Raw genomic sequence first — 24,342 nt, 5'->3', positions numbered from 1 at the left:
AGGAAGCTGTGACAGCCTTCTGTGCCGTGGCTTTCCCAGAGGGAAAACTGCATCCTGGCTTGCATCAATCACAGCAAAACCAATTGGTTGAGGATGGGGGATTGTCTCACTTTGCTCAGTGTTGTTGCAGTGTCATTTCAGGCACTGTGTGCAGTTCTGGACACAGCATCTGAGAAGGACATGAAGGTCCTTGGGTTTGTCCAGAGAAGGCAACAAAGCTGGTAAAAAGGCTGGAATGAATGTCCTTTGAGGAGCAGCTGAAGAGTCTGGGCTGGCCTAGTTTAGAGGGGAGGAGGCTGAGGCACAACCTCATTGCTCCCTGCAGCAGCTTCCTGAGGAAGGGAGTCACCACTTCTCCCTGGAATCTAGTGATAGGATGTGTGGGAATGGTTCAAAACTGCCCAGGGGAGGTTCAGACTGGACATTAGGAGGAAGCATTTCTTTACTGAGTGGGTGGTCAAACCCTGGAATAACCTTTCTAGAGAGGTGGTCCATCATGGAATCCCAGAATGGTTTGGGTTGGCAGAGACCTTTGGTCTTACATCATTTCAACCCCCTGCCATGGGCAGGGACACTTTCCACTATCCCACGTTGATCCAAGCCCCATTGATCCTGGCCTTGGACATTTCCAGGCATCCAGGGGCAGTCACAGTTTCTCTGGGTACCCTGTGCCAGTGCTTTAGCATGCTTTAACTTGGTCATCTCTGAATTGGCCAGGCAGTTGGACTAGAAAATTGTAGTAGGTCCCTTCCTACTGAAAATATTCTCTTCACATGGAAGCCTCCACCCTCCCTCTGGCTCTCCACATCAAACTCCCGTAGATCTTAAAGTGTTATCTTTCATGCCCTTGTTTAACTGCTGTCATCAGAATACCTTTTCTGGTTGGGATAAGAAAAAGGAAAGAAAACTTTTCTTTGCATTTATCAAATCTGCATTTAATTACAAATAAATGTAGATATCCTGGGTTAATTTTTATATATGTGTAGAAATTACTTGTTTCCCCTACATGCGCCTGGGTGTCAGGCAGTGAGCAGTGAGTACAGTGGAGGGTCTCAGCCTTCATTTTAACTACTTCTGGTTCAGACAATTTAAAAAGTTCTCAGGCAGAGGACCAGAGCTCCAGAATTATGGAGGATTGGGATAAATGGCTGAGAGTATTCTCACAGCAGTCAGTTGAAGGCATTCACCCCTTCATGAGAACAGGCTGCCCTTGCAGGGTGGGAGAGGAAAGGACAGCTCAGAATTTGGGGACAGTTAAAAGCAGGACCAATTATCCCTTTGACCAAATTCAATTTTTTTTTTAAAATTGTTCTAGAAGGTTGGTATGGATGACTGATGAGGTTTGTTTGGGGTTTTTTTCCTTTTCTTTTTTTTTCCTTTTCTCTCTTTTTCATTTGCCAAGTCAATACTGCATCTTCCTCCCTGCCCTCTCAATTTATACCAGCTGCTGGGCAAGATTAGACAGTGCCAGGATCAGGGAAGGAGTCACTAATGGGTGCCAGAAACATGAGTAGAAAAAATTCTCGGGTGGCAGGTAGTTTACAGGCTTCTTCACAGATGTCAGGTTCTCTGTGCTGTCTCTTACAGTATTGAATTACTTTTTGGTATATTTTTATTCCAAAATCCACATTATAGATGGTAAGCAAGTGAGCATTTTTTTCTGGTGGTTTTGGTGTTTTGTTCAAATTTTATCTTTTAATTCTCCACCCTCAGTGTTTAGTAGAGAAAGTGAAAAACAAACAAGAAACCTGTAAAAATACCTATGGAATTAAATCCTTGGAGCCTTATAAATGCTACAAGACTGAATTTGGTGCTTTGTCATGATACCTGTCAGTTTTGAGCATCATCTCTTATCCTAAGGATGTTATTGGGTTTCCATGTTCACATTTCCATCCAGCTGATATTCTGTAATCACAGGTCTGAGCTGATCCAGTATGAGAGATATGGGGAACTACCAGACAGAACGGATCCTGGCACTTTAGTCTCCAAAATACTGATGCTGACCTCTGTTGCTTTGGATCTGAAAGTTTTGGATTCTGTGGCTTTCATGGCTGTTAAAGACAAAGAACATTAATAACTTGAAGTTTTAACAGAACATGTGGAATTTTTTTCATAAATTTAAACTTCTCTTGAATGACGCTGTGTATTTTTGTGTAGTGAGAAGAGAGGAGTTTTATTATTTTCATTACCATAAAGAGAGTGATAGCTTACTGTTATGTATGAATAGTTACTTTTTTTTGATTGGGATAACTCAAGTCCACCCTAATTTCCTGACAGAATTTTGTAACAAGGCACTCTATCTTTTAGCTTTTAGAAATGGACACTGTCATGTTGTTGTATCAGAATTCATAATGTGATCAGATGGCTTTTTATTATTTATTTATGAGGGGACTATGGTCTTTTGAAGTGGGATTTTAGTACAGTGTAAGCTACAGTTTTGTCCTCCAGGTAAACAGGATACCTGAATACCAAACACACACCATTAATCAGATTGTCTTTATTTTTTGCAGTAGTGCTTTTTCAAAAATGTGAGTACTACATTGTTGTTGAAACTCACCTTTTGCTATGAAATAAAAGAAATGTGCCCCATACAACATGCAGAAAGCAAAAATGTCAGTAAAATGTAGAAGTAGATAAGCTAGAAGCCTCATTTCTGGTGTATCAAATAAGCTTATTTCAAACTCACAAGTAGTCAGTGAAAATTGATATTAATGTTTCTTAATGTACATGGTCTTAAAGGAAATCTGCTCTCAAGCCTTGATTTTATTCTGTTTTACATTAGAGGATTTAATAACAGAAGTGCTTAGTCTTCATTATGATGTGAGTTCTGCTGGTCAAAGTGGCTATGAACAGCCATGGAGTTAGAAGATTGCATTGTTCTTGGTTTGGGTTTAACATCAGACTTCTCGGTGGACAAGTTCAACTTTGAAAATAGGAATGACCATGGAGGGGAGTGCTGCTGGCACTGTGTCACACTGTGTCTCCAGAATCTCTGGGCAATGTTTTGGGGAAACTTCTCCTCTTCCACCACATGCTGTGGCCTCACCCAGTTGGTCAGTTCAGGCCAAATATGGGGATGGTGAGTACAGGATCAAGTCTTGTGCTTCCCATCTATGGAGAATGTTGACAGGGCTCAAAGGCAGTTGCTGTCATTTTGCTTGTGGAGGCAGCCTGGGAGAGCTGGGGCTGCTCCCCTGCACAAGTATTCAGGCTCCAGGGAGAGCTGAGAGCCCCTGGCAGGGCCTAAAGGGGCTCCAGGAGAGCTGCCCAGGGACTGGGGACAAGGCCTGCAGGGCCAGCACCCAGGCAATGGCTTGCCAGTGCCAGAGGGCAGGCCCAGCTGGGATATTGGCAAGGAATTGCTGGCTGGGAGGGTGGGCAGGCCCTGGCACAGGGTGCCCAGAGCAGCTGGGGCTGCCCCTGCATCCCTGCAGTGTCCAAGGCCAGGCTGGACAGGGCTTGGACCCCCCGCTCTAATGGAAGGTGTCCCTGCCATGGCAGGGGGTGGATTGGGATGAGCTTCAATGTCCCTTTCAACTGAAACCATCCTGGAATTCTGTAATGGAAGATTCATTAAATTTCTTGATAAATCTAACAAGATAGAATGGCTGAAAGGAGTTTTCTAGTAAGAGGCCTGGTTAAATATAGTAAATGGTAACAGTGGACTTAGAACCATTTAAATCTTCAAAGGATCATCATTCTAAATTACACTCTTTGTTCTGGTTTTGGAAAAAATATGTGGCCTCTCTGGGTCCTGGAAGGAAGCTGGAAGGGCAGGCTTGTGGGTTGAGGGTTTCCTTTAGTATGGGACCCTGTAAATCCTTTATCTTCTCTTTTTGTGGCCTACGGAGTGAATAGAATAGCCTGCCTTTCTCACAACATGCTATGGTCAGGAAAGCAGAAAAGGCATGAAAGCTTAGGAAATTGCGTCCTTGAAGCTGCTTCAGCTACTGAAAATTATCATATCTGCAAATGAAGTCCCAAAAAGGGATTTTGTGTTCTTCAACTTCCAGAGCAAAGGTAGGACTGATTTAACCCAGTAATGAGTGTTGTTTAAAGCAAAGCAGAGGGTGGTGTTGATTTTGATACAGTCTTTGGCTTAGAGTCCCACTGAATGTGCTGATTAGCTTTTGGTGGCACTCTTTATTGTCCTGTTTTTTGCCTGAGATACACAAATGATTTTGTCTCAGTAAAGAGTGTGTCAGCCACATGTGACTATGTCAGGTAGGGATGGAGAGATGCTAGCCTGTGAAATGCACATGGTTGGGTGTACAACCCCTGGGCCAATTTTCCATGTATGAAACCATGAAACAATGGGGTTTTTTGATTTGATGAGAATGCTGGAGCCTAGAGTTCAGGTGTTGTTGATTCTTGCCAAAGTCAGCAAAAGAGACTTGATTTCATAAATCTCCATGGGAAACTTTCCCAGTTTAGCACTCCATGGGTCTCCATATGTCTGTCCTGGAGAAAGCCATGTCCCCTGGCTGCAGATGAGGACAGGAGAGTCTGGTAGGACCATCATGAGGTGATTTTTTTATCTCACAGTATATTAGGCTGGGTAGAGCACTTTCTGGACAACTCAGAATCATAGAATCATTAAGGTTGGAAAAGATCTCCAGGATTACCAAGTCCAGCTGTCAGATCACTGAGTTATATCATCACATCACATCATACTTGGCACACCCTGGGCTGTGCACCATTATGCAGTGAAGTATTTTCTATGCAAACCCTATAATAAAAGGTGTTTGGTATATTTTCTATGTGCCTCAGTTTTCCAGTGATGCAGTTTGTTGCAGGTGAACTACGCTAATGAATTTATTTTCCCTTTCATTATGAGTGGGAGGATATCCTGTGCATAGGCAAAGGCATTATATCTCTTACTCAGGTGCATTCAGGGTTGCTTAATATCAATTTTAAATGTTTTATTGCTTGCTCTATAGTTACTTCATAGAAGTGATTGTAGTTCTTCGTGGAAAAGCTGGCCAGGTCTTAATTGAGTAACTCTGTTATGATTAAGTGTCACATTTGAGCAAGTATAATTAAACACAGGAATGCTCTATCACTGAAATCTCAGGCTGCAGGAGCAGTTCACACTGGGCAATAATTCTATGTAATTTTTTTCTCTTTAAGTCAGCTGTCATGAAAGGCGGTTAAATTTTGTGAAAATTCTTAGGTTTTTTTAAAGTTAACCTTTGTAAACCAGGGGCCAGTCTCCTGCATTTATAACTTTAGGGAGGGAGGAGGGAGATAAATCACACACACATACACACACACATACACACACACACACCCAAAAGAAGCCCAAATTCTTGTGTCTAATGCGTGAGACTTGGCAAATTCCCCGTGCAGCAACGACAGAAGCAGCGTGTGGGCACAGTGGCAAACAGATCCCTCTACTTCTTGAAACTGTTTTTATGTCATACCGCTCCGTTGCTTTCTTGGCATCTTCCTTTCACTCTTGGCACAAAAGCCAGGGATGTTAAACCATGACTTAGCTTTCTTAAAGGAAAACACCTCTTTTTTCTGTTTTGTCTCCCTCTACCCTTGTCTTTCAGTTATACCTGCCGCCACTTGCGGAGATATGTGTATGTCTTGGACAAACTGTATTTCCCCCACTCCCACTGCTCTACGCTGCAGCATTGCTTCTCGACCCTCAGTGACAATGGAGAGGAACTCTTGTCTTTAACTTGTTCTCACATTCTCAGATCCTATGCTTCCAGGTTATTAACCTCTGCTCTCCATTTACTGCATGCTGCATGCCCTGTGACTGATCTGTGCATGTTTTCAGTTAACCGATGAATAATTTTAATTTCTAAGGGGATGGTTTGTGTCTTTATGGCATCCTTGATGTATATTCTAAAAAGTCTGTTAGAAATGGGAGTCCAGTAATGATTTGGATGTATCTTTATCTTTTTAAATTTAGAATACAAATTCTTTGGCCTTTGGAAGCTTTAAATGCTTTTATGTTACAGTATTTTAATCCATTTCCAAAGCCTTGACATAAGAACATGAGCCATGATTCACAAAACTTCCACTGCAGTTGCATAGTTTGTTTGGAATTGTGCAGAGATTTAAGTTCTCTTACACGCAAGTATCTAATACTTCCTTGACAATCATTGTTTTATTTGTGATGTTGTCTATATAATTTGCTTTTCAAGAATAGGAATTATAGAGCTTTTCCCTCAAGTTCAGGGAGTTTTCATGGCAGTTAATCACAGGATTGTTTGTGCTGGAAAAGCCCTCCAAGACCATTGAGTCCAGCCATTTTCCAGCACTGCTCAGGCCACCACTGATCCATGTCCCCAAGTGCCACATCCACACGGCTTCTAAATCCCTCCAGGGCTGGGGACTCCATCACTGCCCTTGGCAGCGGTGACAATGCCTGACCACCCTCAGGGTTAAGAAATTTTTCGTGATACCCAACCTAAACCACCCCTGATACAAGTTGAGTCAATTTCCTCTTCTGTTGGTTGTTACTTGGGACAATTAAGAAAGATCTCTCTTTTTTTTGTATGCCTGATCACTTTTAATTATACAGAATAAGAATGATGAAGTTCCATCAGCCCGAAATTCTTGTTTGTGGTAGAGAATTATAGATGCTTTACAGAAACTATAAAAAGACAGAATTTAAAGTCAGTCCTACTTGCCATACCCAAAGGATTTCTCTTAGCTGTTTACTCCAAGTAAAAATTTAAGTTTTACTATTTCATTGTTGATGCTGTGGATAATTAAATATATTAACCTAGATCCTAGAAGCTTTGGGAAAACAAGGAAAAAATTGCGTGACAAAACTGATCAGAACATGGAAAGCATCCAGGGTGGAAATGCAGCTTCCCAGCTAAGCCAGCATACAATAGCAAGAGACCACACAGTAAACATAAGTAAAACCAGCTTGATTGTCAGGGGAAGAAAATACGGCATGCAAGCTGAAATAGCTCTTTTTGTACAAAAGAAAAAATTTATAGTAGTATATAATGATGGAGAATTACTCTGAAGATCTCAACAGGAGATGAAAATCTAGCTGTCCCAGGGGCATTCTCCAGATTAATTTGGAACAGGGATATGGTATTAAAGTAGTCAAAAAGCCTGAGATTTCAAAGGCTTATTTAAAAATGAATAATAATAGTAAGTGCAGTCTACACTACAAGCTTTTTTAAGATGTAATGTTTTATATGTAGGAATGATATCCTGAAAATGTAAAAGAAATAGTGTAATTCTCCCAGCTTGTTTCTATGAAATTTTGGTAATTCTGTACAGCAGCAGCACTACACATTAAGCTGACAAAATGATCCTTGGAAGACTGAGTGCTTCTCCGTTGCATCTTTCAGGTGTTCTGTGAATGAAAATAAGCACTGATAACACTGTGTTTTCATGTAACAAAGCTTGTGAAGTTTTAGAGAAAAACATTCATCCAGTTATTCCCTGTACCAAAACTGAGGGAGAAATTTTTTACTGTTACCACTTTCTGAAATGGGGCTTATGCATCAGTTGAGATATATTACAGTACATCAGTCTGGGAGATTGTAAAATCTCAGATTTTCATTGCAGGTTATCTTACTCAGAGACAGGAGGAGAACAGAAGATTTGAAATAGAAATTGCTGTTGTAAAAATTGAGAAGCAGTAGTTTTTCATGGCTCATTCTCTACTGTTGTTTTAATATTGGAAGATTAGAGAAGTGGTACCTTCAGGAAATTGGCCTAAGTCTGTAAGTAGAATCAAATACAACAGCGTAATTGAGGTGCCAAAAGTTTTTTCTGTGAATCTATGCATCCATCCTGTATTAAATACTACAGTGATCAGTCTGTTTACAGAAGAGATGGAATTTATAAATTACTAAAGGCAGAGGATAATTAGTTATGGTGATGTATAAATCACCACCCCCATCCAGTATTCTTGGCAAAGAATATAAAATTTAGCCCTGAGCAGCAGGTCTCTAATGATGCTCTGATACCCACAGATGGTGCTGCCTGTCTTTGTACTTACCAAAGAATTACAGTTTTCATTACTATTTTGCTAGATTTTATGTGCAAATATATTAATGTTTAGATTAAACATGTTCAAAAGCACTGTGGGCAGCAAGGGAGGGGGGATTGTGCCCCTGTGCCCCTGTGCTCAGGTGAGACCCCACCTGCAGAGCTGCCCCAGCCCTGGGCAACACCAGCACAAGGCTGTGGAGCTGCTGGAGCCAGCCCAGAGGAGGCCACGCAGCTGCTGCCAGGGCTGGAGCCCCTGTGCTCTGGAGGCAGCCTGGGAGAGCTGGGGCTGCTCCCCTGCACAAGTATTCAGGCTCCAGGGAGAGCTGAGAGCCCCTGGCAGGGCCTAAAGGGGCTCCAGGAGAGCTGCCCAGGGACTGGGGACAAGGCCTGCAGGGCCAGCACCCAGGCAATGGCTTGCCAGTGCCAGAGGGCAGGCCCAGCTGGGATATTGGCAAGGAATTGCTGGCTGGGAGGGTGGGCAGGCCCTGGCACAGGGTGCCCAGAGCAGCTGGGGCTGCCCCTGCATCCCTGCAGTGTCCAAGGCCAGGCTGGACAGGGCTTGCAGCAGCCTGGGACAGGGGAAAGTGTCCCTAACATGGCATGTGTGTGGTAATACATGGCTCTTCAGGTCCCTTCCATCTCAAACCATTCTTTGTTTCTAAGGTTTTCAGTGTGCCATGGATGTTTCTAAGAACTTGGTGGTGACGTGTCACACAGGCACTCCACACCCCACACTTACTGGACAGCCAACACTGGTTAAAGCATGGAGGTGGGAATGCAAAATAGCACAGATTTTGATATCCCACAGGGAGCGAGTCCACAGCACCAGTTTTCCAGGCAGCTTTCACTGGGATTTAGTGCCAGTGCTGCTTTCAGTCTCTTGCAAATTCTGGAAGCACAGTGGGTGCAATACCCATTTTATTATGCACTAGCATTAGCATAGCATAAATATTGAGCCTGGGTTTGCAGTGTGAAATTCCTAATGTCTAATAATTCTGTTGTGACTTTGCTATGTATTTTTTATTGCAGCAACTGTGCTTTGTGATGCAAGATATGTTTGCCACTCTTACTGTTTCCTTTTGCATTTCATATTCATCGTGTGATGTTTTGATGCTTGTGTGTGTTCCCGTTTTGTTTTAAACCTCTTTGGGTTGTAGGAAAGCTCTGGAAAATTGCTCTTGAAGGCAGACTGCCTTAGTGCATGTACTAGGAAAGAGGCAGCTAACAAGCAATGATTAGTTCTGGGATGCTGAACAAATTACGGACAGGTTTATGTTCACAGCGGGCTTGACACTCTGCATGAAAGCAGGAAATACAGTTTTGCTGAGCCTTCTAAATTAGGTAAATATGTCCTAAAGTTGCAGAGATGAAATTTATTATGGATTAATTTAAATTAGGATTTTTTTTTTTCCTAGATAAAGAAGACCAAGAATTACGATATCAAATTGACATTCAGTTTACCCATTTTGCTTATCTTCTATTACTTAATGCTAGGTTTGTTTAAACAGCAAAATGTATCTCATGAGATTATAATGATCCCTTTCTGGCACATTGTCTGAAGTGTATGGAGAAGGAGCTTCTCAGCCATCCTTCTCCCATGCCATCAGAGTCAACGGAGTCATGCAGTTATATTCATTTAAGAATGTGTCATCTTAGCTTTGGAGGTTAGCTTTGAGAAATGCTGCTAATTTACTAGAAATGGTTCTCGTGCTGCAACCTGAAGCTGAAGTGCTGCTTAAAGCCAACTTGAGTTTATTATCCAGTTTCCAGTTCCTTTGTCCTCAGAGTGTGAGCTGTGCTGGGGCATAGGGCCTGGAGCCCAGTCCTGTGTCCTGGTATGGGTTACTGATCTGACAATGCAGGAAAGGTGTCTAGGTATCATCCTCAAAAACAGCTTAAATATTTGCAACTCTGATATATTTTCTTTGACTTGGGTCAAAGGGAAGGTGTGAAAAAACATGAGGCAAACATATTATTGAACCTTAGATAGCTTATGCATGGATTAATGCTATGTATAGAAGAGTGGCAATTCATATTCTTTCAAGGATTGACAGATGTGGGTTCTTTTTCTCTTAATAATCCTGAGTATTTGTTGCCATTGAGCTTTTAGGCAGTTAGTGTGAAAAACTCAACATAAGTTAGTGCAAGTAAAACAGTTAATACATCAGCTTTGCTCAGTGTCATTAAATGCTAGGGTTGGAAGGGACCCAAAAGCTTATCCCATTCCACCTCCTTCCAGGGACCAGGGACACCATCCACTATCCCACTTTGATCCAAGCCCCATCCAACCTGGCCTGGAACATTTCCAGGGATAGGACAGACATTGGTCATTACTTCACTGTGAGCTTAACCTGTCAGAGCTTATATAGATGGCCCCACATTTGTCATAGGATTAAAAGCAGAATAATGAAGATGGCAGAATCTGGATCTGTCACAGGCAAGAACCAGCTTTACTTCATTTATCACTAGAGCAAACTATTTTTGGAATGGTAGATAGTATCGTTTAAAATATTTTTCCCTAAAGAAAAAATTATTTCTCCAATACACGTAAAAAATTGGTAGATTTAAGCACTTTAAAAAAAAAAAAAACAAACTTGGAGGGTTTTTTTGACAGTACTGAGTAAAAACATTCTTTTTCTGCTGGATATTTAAATAAGACTCTGTACTTGGCTTCCAAAGCTGGTATTTGATCAATGAACTTTTTCCTTCTCTTTTTCCTTTCTGTTTCCTCCAATCACCATTCAGTGATCTCTGCTCAGCATCCTGCCAAGCTGATGGGAACCGGGTTGGTACCATTCGGGGATGCTGTGTCATTGCATTACCAGAGAGCATCATTATGGGTGGGCTGGGAAATTTTTCTTGTTATTGCAGTACATGGAATAATTTCTCCATCCTTTAATGTCAGAGTTGGAAATGGTACATTTTTGTGAGTGAACAATTTTTTTTTCATCTTAATGCTGTGCCACTGACAAATTCTAACTGTTGCCATTATCAGTGTTAAACCTGAAGTCTCAAAGGTGGTCTTTTTCCTACTGGGTTTAATGTGCACAGTTTTATGTTTTATTTTCAATGCCTGCCCAGTGCTGTGAGTTGCTGTAATAGTCAACCAGTAGTCATTGAGTTCAGCGGTTATGGTGTATTTTAAACTTCAGTCTTGGGCAGACCATGGAACAGCTGACAGAATTTAATTAAGTCACTTAAATAAATAGAAGCAAGAACAAGTGAAAATTGACAAAGGGGAAAAAAGACAAACTGCATTAATATTTTTTCAAGGATTCAGACTGGTTTGTTAATACCCATATGCTGAGATTTCTCTAGAGTGGCCTGTAAATTTCTGTGGAAACTCTGTTCTCTGGGCTTCCGTGCAAGATAGTTTGTGGGGCTCAGTTTCTGAGCTGGAGATGCACACCTAAGGAGATGAGGTGCTTTTTTGGCTGCTGCATTAGAATGGATCAGTTCCCCAAAATCTAGCTCATTTAATAATTTTTCTTTGGGGGGAAAATAGGTGGAGGGAGAAAGTCAGAGGTCTGTTGAATGAATATAATTTAGTATTTTATTGCTTTGTGATTGTGACTTTTAGTCAGCTGCTCATAATTTTATTGAAGGCTTGGAGTTGTTTATTATGGAATGATCACTTTACATTCAACATTGAGTGACTTGGCAGAGCAGAATTGTTTATAAATAATTCTATTACAGATTATTTATCTTTGTATTGCACAGCATAATGATCAAGAAACCAGTGAGATACAAAATCAGTGCTGTGGGTGTTCATTGGGTGAAGAACTGCCTTGCTTATAGGTATCAAATATAGTTTAACTGGATGTTTATCAAGTGGGTTCATGTCTAGTGGAAACCCCTGCATTGATTTGCTGAGTCCTGCCCTATTTAAAATTAAGTATCAAAACTAGTTTTTAGGGAAGGAGTGATCAGTGAAGGGGAGAGATTGCTGATACAAAAATGTAATTGTCTAAGCTTGATGAAAGCAAAGTATATTTTCATAAAGCTGGTGGAGTTCCATGCACATAGATCATGCTACAAGATAAAAGGTCCAGGTTGACTTTGAAAGAAATCAGAAGTACTCTATGGCATTTTTATGAGTTTACTCCATAAATTATTTGGAAGATTAAGGTTAAATAAATCCTTCACTAAGGGGGCTCTTTAATAAGGTATGTCAGGGGAGGTTCTGGTTGGATATCAGGGCCAGGTTCTTCCCCCAGAGGGTGCTGGCACTGCCCAGCCTCCCCAGGGAATGGTGACATCCCTGAGGCTGCCAGAGCTCCAGGAGCCTTTGGACAGCGCTGCCAGGGGTGCCCAGGGTGGGATTGTTGGGGTGTCTGTGCAGGGCCAGGAGCTGGACTGGAGGATCCTGGTGCGTCCCTCAGGATATTCTGTGATCCTGTGCAAAAGTACAATGCACTCCAGTAGCTGGAAAGCAAACCCAGCTGAGACTGGTCCATCTTTTTTTACATGGTGCATGAGTCATTGGAATAGTTTAACAAGGACACTGGATTTCCCTAGATTGGAATTTTTAAATGAGATTGGATGTTCTCCTAAAAGATATGTCCAAGTCCAGCCAAAGCTATTGGACTTGAAGGAGGAAGTAACTGAGGGAATTCCTATGGCTTGTGTCAGAAGAGTGGATCAAAGTGGCTTTGTTTGGCATAAAAATTGGAAGTTACAGGCAGATTGCCACGAAGGATTTTGTTCATTTGTTTGCCTTACAGATTGCTTTAAAAGGCTGCATTTTGATTTGGAATCTTCCCATTAAAAATTTTATCTTCTCAGGTTCCCCAGGTGATTTGACCCAAATAGTACAAAACAGCACAGGTTGCCAAAACTCTGCATTCTCATGTACAAGAAATGAAATTGAAAAAGGGAAAATTGCAAGAGTGATGTTCTTTCTCTATAATAATCTTTATTCCTCCCACCCTGGCAAAAATCTATCACAGGCATGTTCTAGACGCATTCTACCACATTAGCATGTGAAGCTAAAACACATCTTGATCAGTCAGAATTATTTTTAATTGGATGCTTATGTGCCCACATTCCCATGAGATGAAACTGGAACAAAATTACTTTCACACATTTCCATTGTAGCACTATGTTCAGAGTCCGGGGGTTTTGCGTTCCTACGTAACGTCTGGCATTTAATCAGCATTGGGAGAGTGTCTTATTCTTTGGTAAGTATGTAAATAAGCTATTGTTTTGGGAGTAAAAGGAGAAAAATGCCATAGCTTGCCTGAAGAGTTCAGGAGAATGCTAACAAAAAGCATGTCAGTCTGAATATACTGAAACAGCTTATAGCTGAAAGGAGGAAGAATTTATGCTCATCTTACCTAGTTTTATCCTTAGATTAAAAAAACCTTGCTGAGATCCAGCTGAGATCCACTCTGTTGTGTCTGCTGACTTCCCTGGGTTCACCTCTCCAGAATCTTCCTTAAGTCACTGCCACTGGCAGGAGGGAGTACCCTGCAGGTATTCTTGGCTTTTTCCATCTAGGTGATGCACTCCTATCTGTTTTGATTTCCCGAACAGCATTGCATGAACTTTGACTAGTGAAAGCAGCTTAGTAAAATATTTAATTATTGCTTAAATATAGAGATTTATTAATTTAGAAAATAACAAACATATGTTACTGATTCAAAACATCTTCCAATTTGTCAAATTAAAGAAAGTATTGACTGCAGCTAGAGTTGTCACAAGCTATAATTTTGATTAAGATGTTCCAGTCAGAATGCTTGAAGCATCAGAATGTATGTATTTTTTTCCCATCTAAGTAGGAGTGTCTACATCTTGATATTCATTGAGAGCTAAATGTTTAAACCACATACATGGGTCTCCTGGGAGAGATCTGGGTGTCTACCCAGAACTGGGCAGTACCCTCAGTACTAAAATATTTCAAAGAACTTTGCAAACCTTAAGTAACAAATGATTCACGAGAAGAACAGTGCAGCAAACATCTTTGCAGGTATCTCTTGGAGAAGAGATGGATGAGCTTAAGGGATTAAAGTTGTGTATATGAGCAGTGGTGATGAAGGAAATTTTAAAAAGGACTCTGAAGAACAAAGGCAGCAAGAAATTAATCTTGTTAATGTAGAGGACAAGAGGTTTAAAGTTTTATGCTTTTCAGGTTGGATGCAAAGTGTCCCAGTTCATAAAATATATAAAATTTTAGTTCAGCAGTAATTTTTAAATCAATAGCACCAAGAATCAACAGTGCAGTTAAAAATGAGAGAATCTCACAACATACTTGCAACTTCATAGGAGGCTTTCACTTGAAACATAATTCGGTTAGTGGGATATTGTGCATGAGAAGGATATCTGAGTGGTTTGCTGATATGGGGCTGGCATGTTAGTTTAAAAGTGATGAATCCAGGAGATAAACCTTATATAGTTAAGCCCAGGGTTTAAAATTGTCTCAAAGCAGATGTTGTGATATGTGCTGCAGAGATGTTCTGTGCAGGAGCCATAGGGCAGACCTGCTTAGTGAAAATACCTGAGAGTTTCTGTTTTTCTAATTAACTGCAGCTGTGGATAACATGAGTTTGGAAAGTTTGGTTTCTTTTGATTTAAAAAAAAACAAAAAACAAACAACCTTTTTTTAATATTTGATTAACAACAGAAGTGATTAGAGGCATCATCCTCATGGTCCTCCTAATGATGTAGTTTTGGGTAGTCTCCTAGCTGCCCAGATGTTGAATCTAAATCAGTGATTCTCCATCAAAGAGGCAATGCTTATGTCCAGTGAGGGCTCATAAGCACATTATAACAGAGGCAGAGCCCCCGAGCTGCTGGGTCCTGCAGACCTGGTCTGGCTCCACACGTGGCTGGAACAGGATGGGGAGGAAAGGAGCTGAATGGAGGAAATAGGGAGCATTGCTGACCTGCTTGTTGAAGGTGTGACGCCTGAAAAACTGGAAATGGGCATCCAGATTTATTCATACTGACCTAAGTGACCCAAACCATTCCAGATTTGCAGAATTAATAACACTTTAAGAACTACTCCTGTTTTTTTTTCATTTCCGGCTTCTATTGAGAACATCTGAAAACAACTGTTATGTCTTCTCACATTTTGGTATCGCCCTTCCTCACCACAGCCTATTTGACCAAGAAATGAAGAGAGAGGCTTGGGGGGAAGATTTAGTCAGCTCTTTATTCCAATCCTCCAAAGGATTGATTTAAGTTGTGTAAGGAGTTTTTGGATCCCCACTCTGCAGCAGGATGTAGGGGGTGAGAGCTGTGAGCTATTCTTAAGTGGTTTTGTTCTTTCGTGTTTGTAAGCTGAATTTATGAGAAAACATTGATGAGAATGCTCCCACTGCAGCAGCCACAGATCAGAAAAAGCAGTGGGAGAGGAAAATAGGAACAACCACAACTGGTTTCCAAGATGACTAATCCTGCAGCCCCAGTGTAACCTCCAGGACAGTGATTAGCATTTGGCTTTTCTTCTGTTGGAAAAGTTTTCTGGGGCGTTGGCCTAGCTGAAAACTGGTTCAATACATGTAACTAATGAAAGATTTTAAAGTTCCCATTTAATCTTCCTGCCTTGTGCACTTGGTGACTGTAAATACTTCTAGGTGCATAATGTGCAGTATTACATTTTTCCTGGATTCTGTGTTAGTTACCAGAATATTTTATAGATGATGAAAATCTAGTTTTATAGGTATGATGTGGTAAGGTACCTCTAAAAGACCTGTCAGCAGTAGTGTGATAGGGGTTTTGACTTGTAGTTGGTGAAAATTCAGTGATTTCCTCTCAGTTTCACAGAAGACTTTTAAGGGAATTCAACATAGATGTTTTCCTTTTCACCAGAGTGTGAAAAGATGCAAGTCCTTGCTTTTAGTGTTACATTCACTCAGCAAAAATTAAAAATCAGCGATTATAAAAAACTCCCTACCTAATAAATGAAACCAGATCTTTCCGATGCTGCATTCTTGTAATTAATCAACAAGCCATCTTCTTGCTACTGCAGGATTTTACCCTGAAGTATGTTTTCTATATTTCCCAGAGTGCTTTGTAGTGCAGTTGTGGCTTTAAAGGTTTCTACACTGACTTGGTATTCATTCCCAGCAGGCAGTTTTCCGTGCACTGTTTTGTTTATTGAGTTGTGCTCAATGATTGTGCTCAGTGATTTCAGGGAATCATCAAAGTGACTGGTTAGGAAACATCTTTGGAGATTGTCATGTCCAAGGGCAGGGTCACCAAGAGCTGTATGCCCAAGGCTACATCCAGTTGATGTTTAATATCTCCAAAGATGGTGACTCCACAAGCTCTCTGAGTAACTTGTGGTTTTTCTCTTACGGTTAAATGCAATTTCCTGTATTTCAATTTGGACCCATTTCCTTTTGTCCTTTCTCTGGGCACCAGTGTGTCTGGCTTCATCATCTCTAGACCTTCCCATCAGAATCACAGAATCATCTAGATTGGAAAAGACCTATGGCATTTTGAGATCATCAAGTCCTACCTATGACCTAACACCATCTCATAATCTATTAGATGTTTCTATGTTTTGAGACCCCCATCTGAGAACAGTTGGAAGAAATCTTTAAAGCTTATACAGTATCACTCTCTGCCATGGGCAGGGCCACCTTCCAGTGTCCCAGGCTGCTGCAAGCCCTGTCCAGCCTGGCCTTGGCCACTGCAGGGATGCAGGGGCAGCCCCAGCTGCTCTGGGCACCCTGTGCCAGGGCCTGCCCACCCTCCCAGCCAGCAATTCCTTGCCAATATCCCAGCTGGGCCTGCCCTCTGGCACTGGCAAGCCATTGCCTGGGTGCTGGCCCTGCAGGCCTTGTCCCCAGTCCCTGGGCAGCTCTCCTGGAGCCCCTTTAGGCCCTGCCAGGGGCTCTCAGCTCTCCCTGGAGCCTGAATACTTGTGCAGGGGAGCAGCCCCAGCTCTCCCAGGCTGCCTCCAGAGCACAGGGGCTCCAGCCCTGGCGGCAGCTGTGTGACCTCCACCAGAATCAACACATGGGGTGCACCACTTACGGCTGGGCTCCAGCTGGACTTTGTAGTACTGACTGTAGCTCTTTGACCTCTTGAGTTTAGCCAGGTTTCTGTCCACCTCTCTGTCCATTTATCTAGTCTCTACTTCATCACTCTATTACAATTTGGCTTAATTGCAAAATACCATTATTATCTTGATTTTATCTTCGAGAGTCTATATACTGTCTGTGTAGTTGTTTGCGTTTACAAATTACTTCAGTATCCAGGATAGTTTTGGCGTGGCATTAAGATTTCAGATAACACCACCAGGGTAGGTAAAACTCATCTGTGATCTGTGCCGGCGCTGCTGGGGCACCTCCAGTGCTGGGACAGCCCTGGGCCCCTCAGCACAGGAGAGACACCGAGGGGCTGGAGCGTGTCCAGGGCAGGGAACGGAGCTGGGGAAGGGGCTGGAGCCCCAGGAGGGGCTGAGGGAGCTGGGAAAGGGGCTCAGCCTGGAGAAAAGGAGGCTCAGGGGGCCCTTGTGGCTCTGCACAAGTCCCTGCCAGGAGGGGACAGCTGGGGGGGTCGGGCTGTGCTGCCAGGGAACAGGGACAGGAGGAGAGGGAACGGCCTCAGGCTGGGCCAGGGCAGGGTCAAGGGGAACAGCAGCAGCAATTTCCCCATGGAAAGGGTGGCCAGGCCTTGGAACTGCCCAGAGTGGAGATGTTGGAATCCCCATACCTGGAGCTGTCCAAGGAACACCTGGACGTGGCACCCAGAGCTCTAGAGTGGTGAAAAGGTGGGGATTGGGCACAGCTTGGACTCCATGATCTCAGAGGTTTTTTCCAACCTAAATGATTTTGTGATTATGTGGTTCTGTCACCAGGGTAAACTGAAATTCAGAACAATGTTTGTGCATGCCTAGAAAGACTCTTACTGTGTCTCTTCTGAATATCCCATTGAAATACAGTTTATATTTGATCCTCTGGCCTAGCGTTTGTTTCCCAAGTGGGAGCGGAATTAACATCCCAATCCGTGATGGTTGCACTTGGTTTTTGTACAGTATAGAATATTGAATTTGTTAGTGTTTGCTTAATCATCATGAAGTCAGTTCCTGGAAGTGTTGTCTTAACTTTGGGAAAAACAGAGAATGACCTGGAACATCACAGAAATGCGTCTTTTTAAAAAGTACATTTTGGGGAGGGTAGTGTTTTGGAATTTAGGAGGATTTTCTGGATTGATAGAGGCAGAAATAATTACACAGCAGAATAAGATTTATAAAACTGAGTGGGAGGTAAAGCACAACCTCTTTCTCTGTGGGAAGGAGGTTAATTTCCAAATAAATTGAAGACAATGTAAATTTAATTACTGCGCAGCTTGAAGGACTGGGACTTAAAAGCTATCATGTTAGTTTTTAAGATGGAAAAATATTGCACAACTGCAAGAATGCTGAAATAAATCATTAAATCAAATCTGTGTTAGATGTCCCACCAGTCCTGAGACTTGAGGATGTATGAAGGCAATTAAATAATCTCTCTTCAGAATGACAGGTTCAATAGTGGGTAAGGTAATTTCAGATGACAGTGTATGTGGGAAATAATGATGTTTTTCCTACTGAAAAGTAATGAACAATAGCTTTAAAGCTTTACCTAAATAAAATCTGATTTTTTCTTAATAAGGGCTATTCATGCCCTTGTAAGATTTCTGGATCTCATTGGTATTGTCTGTGACACCTTTTTCACTGAAGAATGAAATTAAAAACATTGACAGCAGACTAGAGTGGAGGAGCAGGATTGCATTTCAGCTCTGTCAAGGTTGGATTGTGGCAAGATGTGACTTTTGCTAGATATGGAAAGTATTTTTATAAAAGATGAGGAGACTGTCCAAGCCAGGGATCCTTCAGGATGCTGACAAGTCTTTTCCTGCTGTGAGCTACAGTGATTTTGACCACACATGTTTGTTTGGGGGAACAGTGTTGGTGATGGAGACAAAAGCTGGGAGAATTCAGTGCTCCAAATATTTTTCCTTTCTTAAAGGCTTCCAGATTATCTGTTTTAAGATTGTTGTCTTCCTGCAATGATGAGTAGTTCAGAGCATTTCAAGCTGCCTGTAGTGTATTTCTAAATGCTTTCATACATGCTGGAGACAATGGTATATTCTTGGTACCTATATGCTGTTCCCTGAAGTTGTCTCTTAGCCTTTCTAGGTCCTTGCTCGATATTTAATGCAATAATTTAGGCTGGAAAATCCCTCTAAAAGCATCAAATCCAACCATTCCCTCACCAATAACCCATGTCCCAAAGTTCCACATTCACAGATCTTTTAAATACTTCCAGTGATGCTTCACAGCTTGTTCCCCCACCCCACCCTTTTTGTTTGTTTGTTTGTTTTTGTTTTTTCTTTTTGTTTTAGGTTTTGTTGTTGTTGGTTTGGTTTGGTTTTTCTTATGAAAGAGGGAGAAAATCATTAAACACTGCGAATTTGGAATGTGATGTTAGGGAGGTCAGCTTTATTATTCATCATAAAGATACATGGAAAATGAAGCAGGTGAAAGGCCCTGGTATTATTTCTCAGACATACATAGGAAAGGACATGGGAGTTGTTGAGAGGCTGAAGCTACCAAGAAGAGAGAAATAAAGAAAATAAAGAGAAATGTTAAATAACAGGAGTTCAGAAAATGCTGTGGGCCAGTTTCTCAGGATGTTGGCACAGTATGTACACTGAACTGGGCAAGGGCAGACCGGGGCTTCATAAAGCCAAGTTAACTGTAGATAACTGTAGCTTGTTCCATACTGAATTGCACTCTTACGAAATGCTTCATTATCCCTTGTTTTGTTCTACATTCACTGCAGTTGGATTCTGGCTGGATATTAACATCCCTTACAAAAAAATGTAATATTCTTGATAAATGTTTTCTTTCAATGATGCAGTATTTTTCAGGATGAAAATACCTATCTTTAATATCCTATCAATTTTAACTTCAATTTTCCTTTGAAAAGTGGTTTATTTATGACAGGCTACCTTTTGCAGGTTTGTTTCTTAGAACAGAAATTCACAGAAATGCAACAAAGGGAATGATGTTGACATTACAGTGAAGGATGTAAACACTTTTTATTTGAGATACTTATTTTTCAAGTACTGTGTTGTTACAGGATGGGTTTGGTAATAGATATTAAACTTAATCTTGGTCTTGTATTGAAAAACACTTGACATGTTACATCATTTGGTGTTACATTACTTGACACTATCCTGTATTTATATTGCATTTTTCTGTTTTTCAAGTACTAGTATACCTTCATGTCCTTCTGGAAATGTTTAAGCATTTAATCTCTTTGAAAGTATATCTGTCTGTACATCAGTGCTGTTTTCAGAGAAGAGAAGTATTTCCAGAAAACACCACTCTGGGAGGAGGATGTTTTAGGTAGGTGCATACGCTTAGTCATCCCAGAGAAATTTGGGTTGGGAAGGGACCTTGAAGCTCATCTCCTTCCATCCCATGTCATGGACAGTGACACCTTCTACTATCCCAGGCTGCTGCAAGCCCTGTCCAGCCTGGCCTTGGGCACTGCAGGGATGCAGGGGCAGCCCCAGCTGCTCTGGGCACCCTGTGCCAGGGCCTGCCCACCCTCGCAGCCAGCAATTCCTTGCCAATATCCCAGCTGGGCCTGCCCTCTGGCACTGGCAAGCCATTGCCTGGGTGCTGGCCCTGCAGGCCTTGTCCCCAGTCCCTGGGCAGCTCTCCTGGAGCCCCTTTAGGCCCTGCCAGGGGCTCTCAGCTCTCCCTGGAGCCTGAATACTTGTGCAGGGGAGCAGCCCCAGCTCTCCCAGGCTGCCTCCAGAGCACAGGGGCTCCAGCCCTGGCAGCAGCTGCGTGGCCTCCTCTGGGCTGGCTCCAGCAGCTCCACGTCCTTGTGCTGGTGTTGCCCAGGGCTGGGGCAGCTCTGCAGGTGGGGTCTCACCTGAGCACAGGGGCACAGGGGCACAATCCCCCCTCCCCTGCTGCCCACGCTGGGGAATCAGCCCAGGGCAGGGGGTTCAGGGCTGGGGCAGGTCCAGCTCTCCCCCCCCAGCACCCCCAGGTCCTTCTCCCAGGGCTGCTCCCTCTGCTCATCCCCAGCCTGGATTGATCCCGGGGGCTGCCCTGACCCAGCTACAGCTCCAGTGCTTGGTCTTGTTAAACCTCATGAGGTTTCCATGGGCCAGAGGTTGAACCTGTGTGGATATTGTGATACCAGATATTGTAGTGTGAATTTTAAGTTTGTTATTAAGTACCATACCTGAAGTCCTCTTCTCTATTCCTTCTGAAGTATTTCATTCCTGATGTGATGTATTGAGAAAGGAATGTGTGAGCAAAATTTGAAAATTGAAATTCTGTATGTACTGGCTTGAATACACATGACTTAGAAATTGCAGTTTGTCTACCAAGATTGAACATCCTGTGTGAAATTCCTGGTGAAGGTGCAGGGGGAATGGTCAAAATTCAGCTCCAACTTAGCCTTTATGGTAGTGCAGCTCAAACTATGTAATTTATGTCTGGAAATTCAGTAAAATGAGATATTTGAGCTAAAATCACGAACATGATATGGATGGAGGTACTCCATTGAAGGAGGTGGTAATACACTCAATATATTATGCTTTATGCACTTTTAATGCTAAAAATTGACTTCATCAGTATTGAAATTTAACTCAAAGTTCAGGAAATAATAGATTATGGCTTTTTGAGACATTTTAATTAACCATCTTTGTTTCAAAAGTGAAACACAATCTTTAATTTCATTGTGCTTTGTTCTGAATGTAGGATATTCACTGGTTTGGGGTTTTTTTACATTGACTTTATTCTTTGTGTGGCCTCAGGCACACTGAACACATGCCATCTAACTTTATCCAGAAGACAAAAAATGCTCATTTCCTTAATAACTGTTCTTTTTAGAGCCTGTGGTACTCATAAAAGTTCTTACTGGTTCACAAGTGTTCACAGTGTAAATACAAATTATTTATAGATAGGGATTTGGGAAAAAAAGATTGATACCCACTATGAACAATTATGGAAGCTATCCACAGATATAAATATGTTTTTGGTTTTTTTTTTTTTATTTTATAAGGCACTGGAATTTTAGAAATGGTCTTGTTGTTATGCAAAAGAGAGTCCTTGCATCCAAAATTGTGTTTGGGAGAACATCTTAGCTGTGACACCTATGTCAGGTTTGAATTTTTGGTCATTTTTGTAGTTTCCTTAGCAATGGCTTTATTGTAAAGTTGGTTGGTCCAAGTGATTTTCTTTATTTCTTAAAAAATATTTTTTTTTAAATAATTTGTTCTCTATTTCTTTCTAAAAAAATGTTTCCAGTTTGTAAAAAGTTTAGATGTTTTATGTCGGTAGGGTAACCAAACAAACTGCAGTTATGAAGGAGAGACAGCTACTGGCTTTCCATACCCACTAGCAGGATCACTGTGGATGGAGAAAGATGTGATCAGGAAGGACAGCTGGCCAGAGAGGTCAGTCCATGAGGAAAGCAGTAAACTTCTTCCTGTGGAGCAAGAATGTCAAAGAGACCTTTAGGACAGGGACTGAAAGAAAGGAGGGGGAAAGGAGACAAAGGCATGAGATGAAAATAGTATTCTCTGTCTGCAGCATATGATAGGTCCTCCTAGGGGTTTGTTTCTTGTTCTGCTTCGACACTGAAACGCAAGTTTTATGAAGTTAAGTCAAAGCCTGGAGAAGAGAAGGCTCCAGGGAGAGCTGAGAGCCCCTGGCAGGGCCTAAAGGGGCTCCAGGAGAGCTGCCCAGGGACTGGGGACAAGGCCTGCAGGGCCAGCACCCAGGCAATGGCTTGCCAGTGCCAGAGGGCAGGCCCAGCTGGGATATTGGCAAGGAATTGCTGGCTGGGAGGGTGGGCAGGCCCTGGCACAGGGTGCCCAGAGCAGCTGGGGCTGCCCCTGCATCCCTGCAGTGGCCAAGGCCAGGCTGGACAGGGCTTGGAGGGAACACTGTAAGGTGTCCCTGTCCATGGCAGGGGGTGGGGATGGGATGGACTTTAAGGTGCCTTCAAATGCAAACATTCTTTGACTCTGGTATTATTTCCAAGTTTCAGAGGAAATGAGCAATTAATTCATTGTAACCATGGCAGGGCACTGAAAAGCCAAACTCTCACTTAGACCACTGGGCTGCATGACAGGATGGTGCCAGAGGTGAGAGCTCTAGGTACAGAACCAGGGTTCCAGACTCATATTCTGCTTAAATCTTAGAAGAAAGAGGGCTGTTAGCAATACACATACCCTGTGACCTTTTGCCTGCAGAATGAGTCTGTTACCTCCTAAATTCCCAGATTGTCTCCTGTCAAAGTGAGTTCAGAGGACATTGCAATTCTCTTTACAAGTGTAGAAGGCACCCAAATACATACAAATACAAATGTGCTTGCACAGCCAGTGTGTTTGAGCAAAGCTGTGCCAAATCCACGGTGTTGAAAGGACAGGGATTTGGACCTTAGGTTGCATGACACTAGTGTCTTTCTAATCTTGTTATTTCTTTGTTATTTCTAGTGTTGTTATTTCTTTGTTAGGAGTCTGTTATTGGGGTTTTGGCTGAGAGTTTTGCTCAGGATGCTTTCTCCAGCAATTTCCTCTGATTCTCACCCCACAGAGTTTGTCCCTCATTCAAGGCAAATATCATCTCTCAGCAGCTATGAGACACCCTACTTAATTAAGAGCAAGAAGATGAAATGGAATTATTGTGGACTCTGCCCATTTGATTTTCTTTTAAAATAGTAACGAGACAAACACAGGGATCATTGAGAGAAATTACATGCATACCATGAGACACCTGAAGCAGGTTTGAGGATTTTAAGATCAGAAGAAACCTTATATTTAATCTGAGCTTTGCAAACATATATTCCATTTATACTGGACTGCACTCATTTTCCTCTTTTAGCTTTCGGCCTTTCAGAATTTAGTTTCTTACTTGCCACTCTGTTGAAAAGTACAGGAGAGAGATGGTGCTCAGCAAAGCACTGCCCTGTCAAGTCAAAATCATCATGTTATATTGGATTTGCATGCAGGAACTCATCACAGTCTGTTTATTGAGTTTCTACTTCAATACAACCTAGAGTTAGGTCCTAGCCCGGCTCTGCCCTGTAAGTGGAATTACAAGGATGCTATTTGGCATGCTGGACAAAAGGAGAATAAAATGATCTGTACCAAGATACAGGGGAAGGAATTTACTTCTTTCTGTTCCTTTTACTTCTCTAGCGATAGGAGCATCCATTTCCCAACATTGGCTGGAAAGTGGCCATGAGATGCTGAGCAATTTATGCCTTCAGTTAAAAAATACATTTCCTGGTCTCTGGAAATTAAACTCTTGGCTTATTTTGTAAATATTTACTTTTGTCTTGCCACATCAAATTCCTTTCTTCCATGTTGTTTCTAGTGTCATTGTCTTTCTAA

At 42.1% G+C, this 24,342-nt stretch overlaps 1 protein-coding gene across 50 annotated transcripts in view; it reads left to right on the top strand.

Annotated features, from left to right (window-relative positions):
* DYM (dymeclin) overlaps positions 1–24,342 on the top strand; it is a 210,157-nt gene that overhangs the window by 112,318 nt on the left and 73,497 nt on the right. For 7 of the 50 annotated variants that reach the window (XM_086867487.1, XM_086867484.1, XM_086867482.1 and 4 more), the window contains one exon: positions 5,556–5,720. The exons of the other annotated variants lie outside the window; for them this stretch is intronic. In XM_086867487.1, coding sequence (XP_086723613.1) covers positions 5,556–5,720 — 165 coding nt within the window. The remainder of the gene's footprint in view (positions 1–5,555; positions 5,721–24,342) is intronic. 50 annotated transcript variants of the gene reach the window in all.

Source organism: Cyanistes caeruleus, chromosome Z (genome assembly GCF_971803275.1).
Source record: "Cyanistes caeruleus chromosome Z, bCyaCae1.hap1.1, whole genome shotgun sequence".
NCBI lineage: Eukaryota > Metazoa > Chordata > Aves > Passeriformes > Paridae > Cyanistes > Cyanistes caeruleus.
The sequence above is the reverse complement of the archived record's forward strand: the minus strand, read 5'-3'. Positions and strand labels throughout refer to the sequence as shown.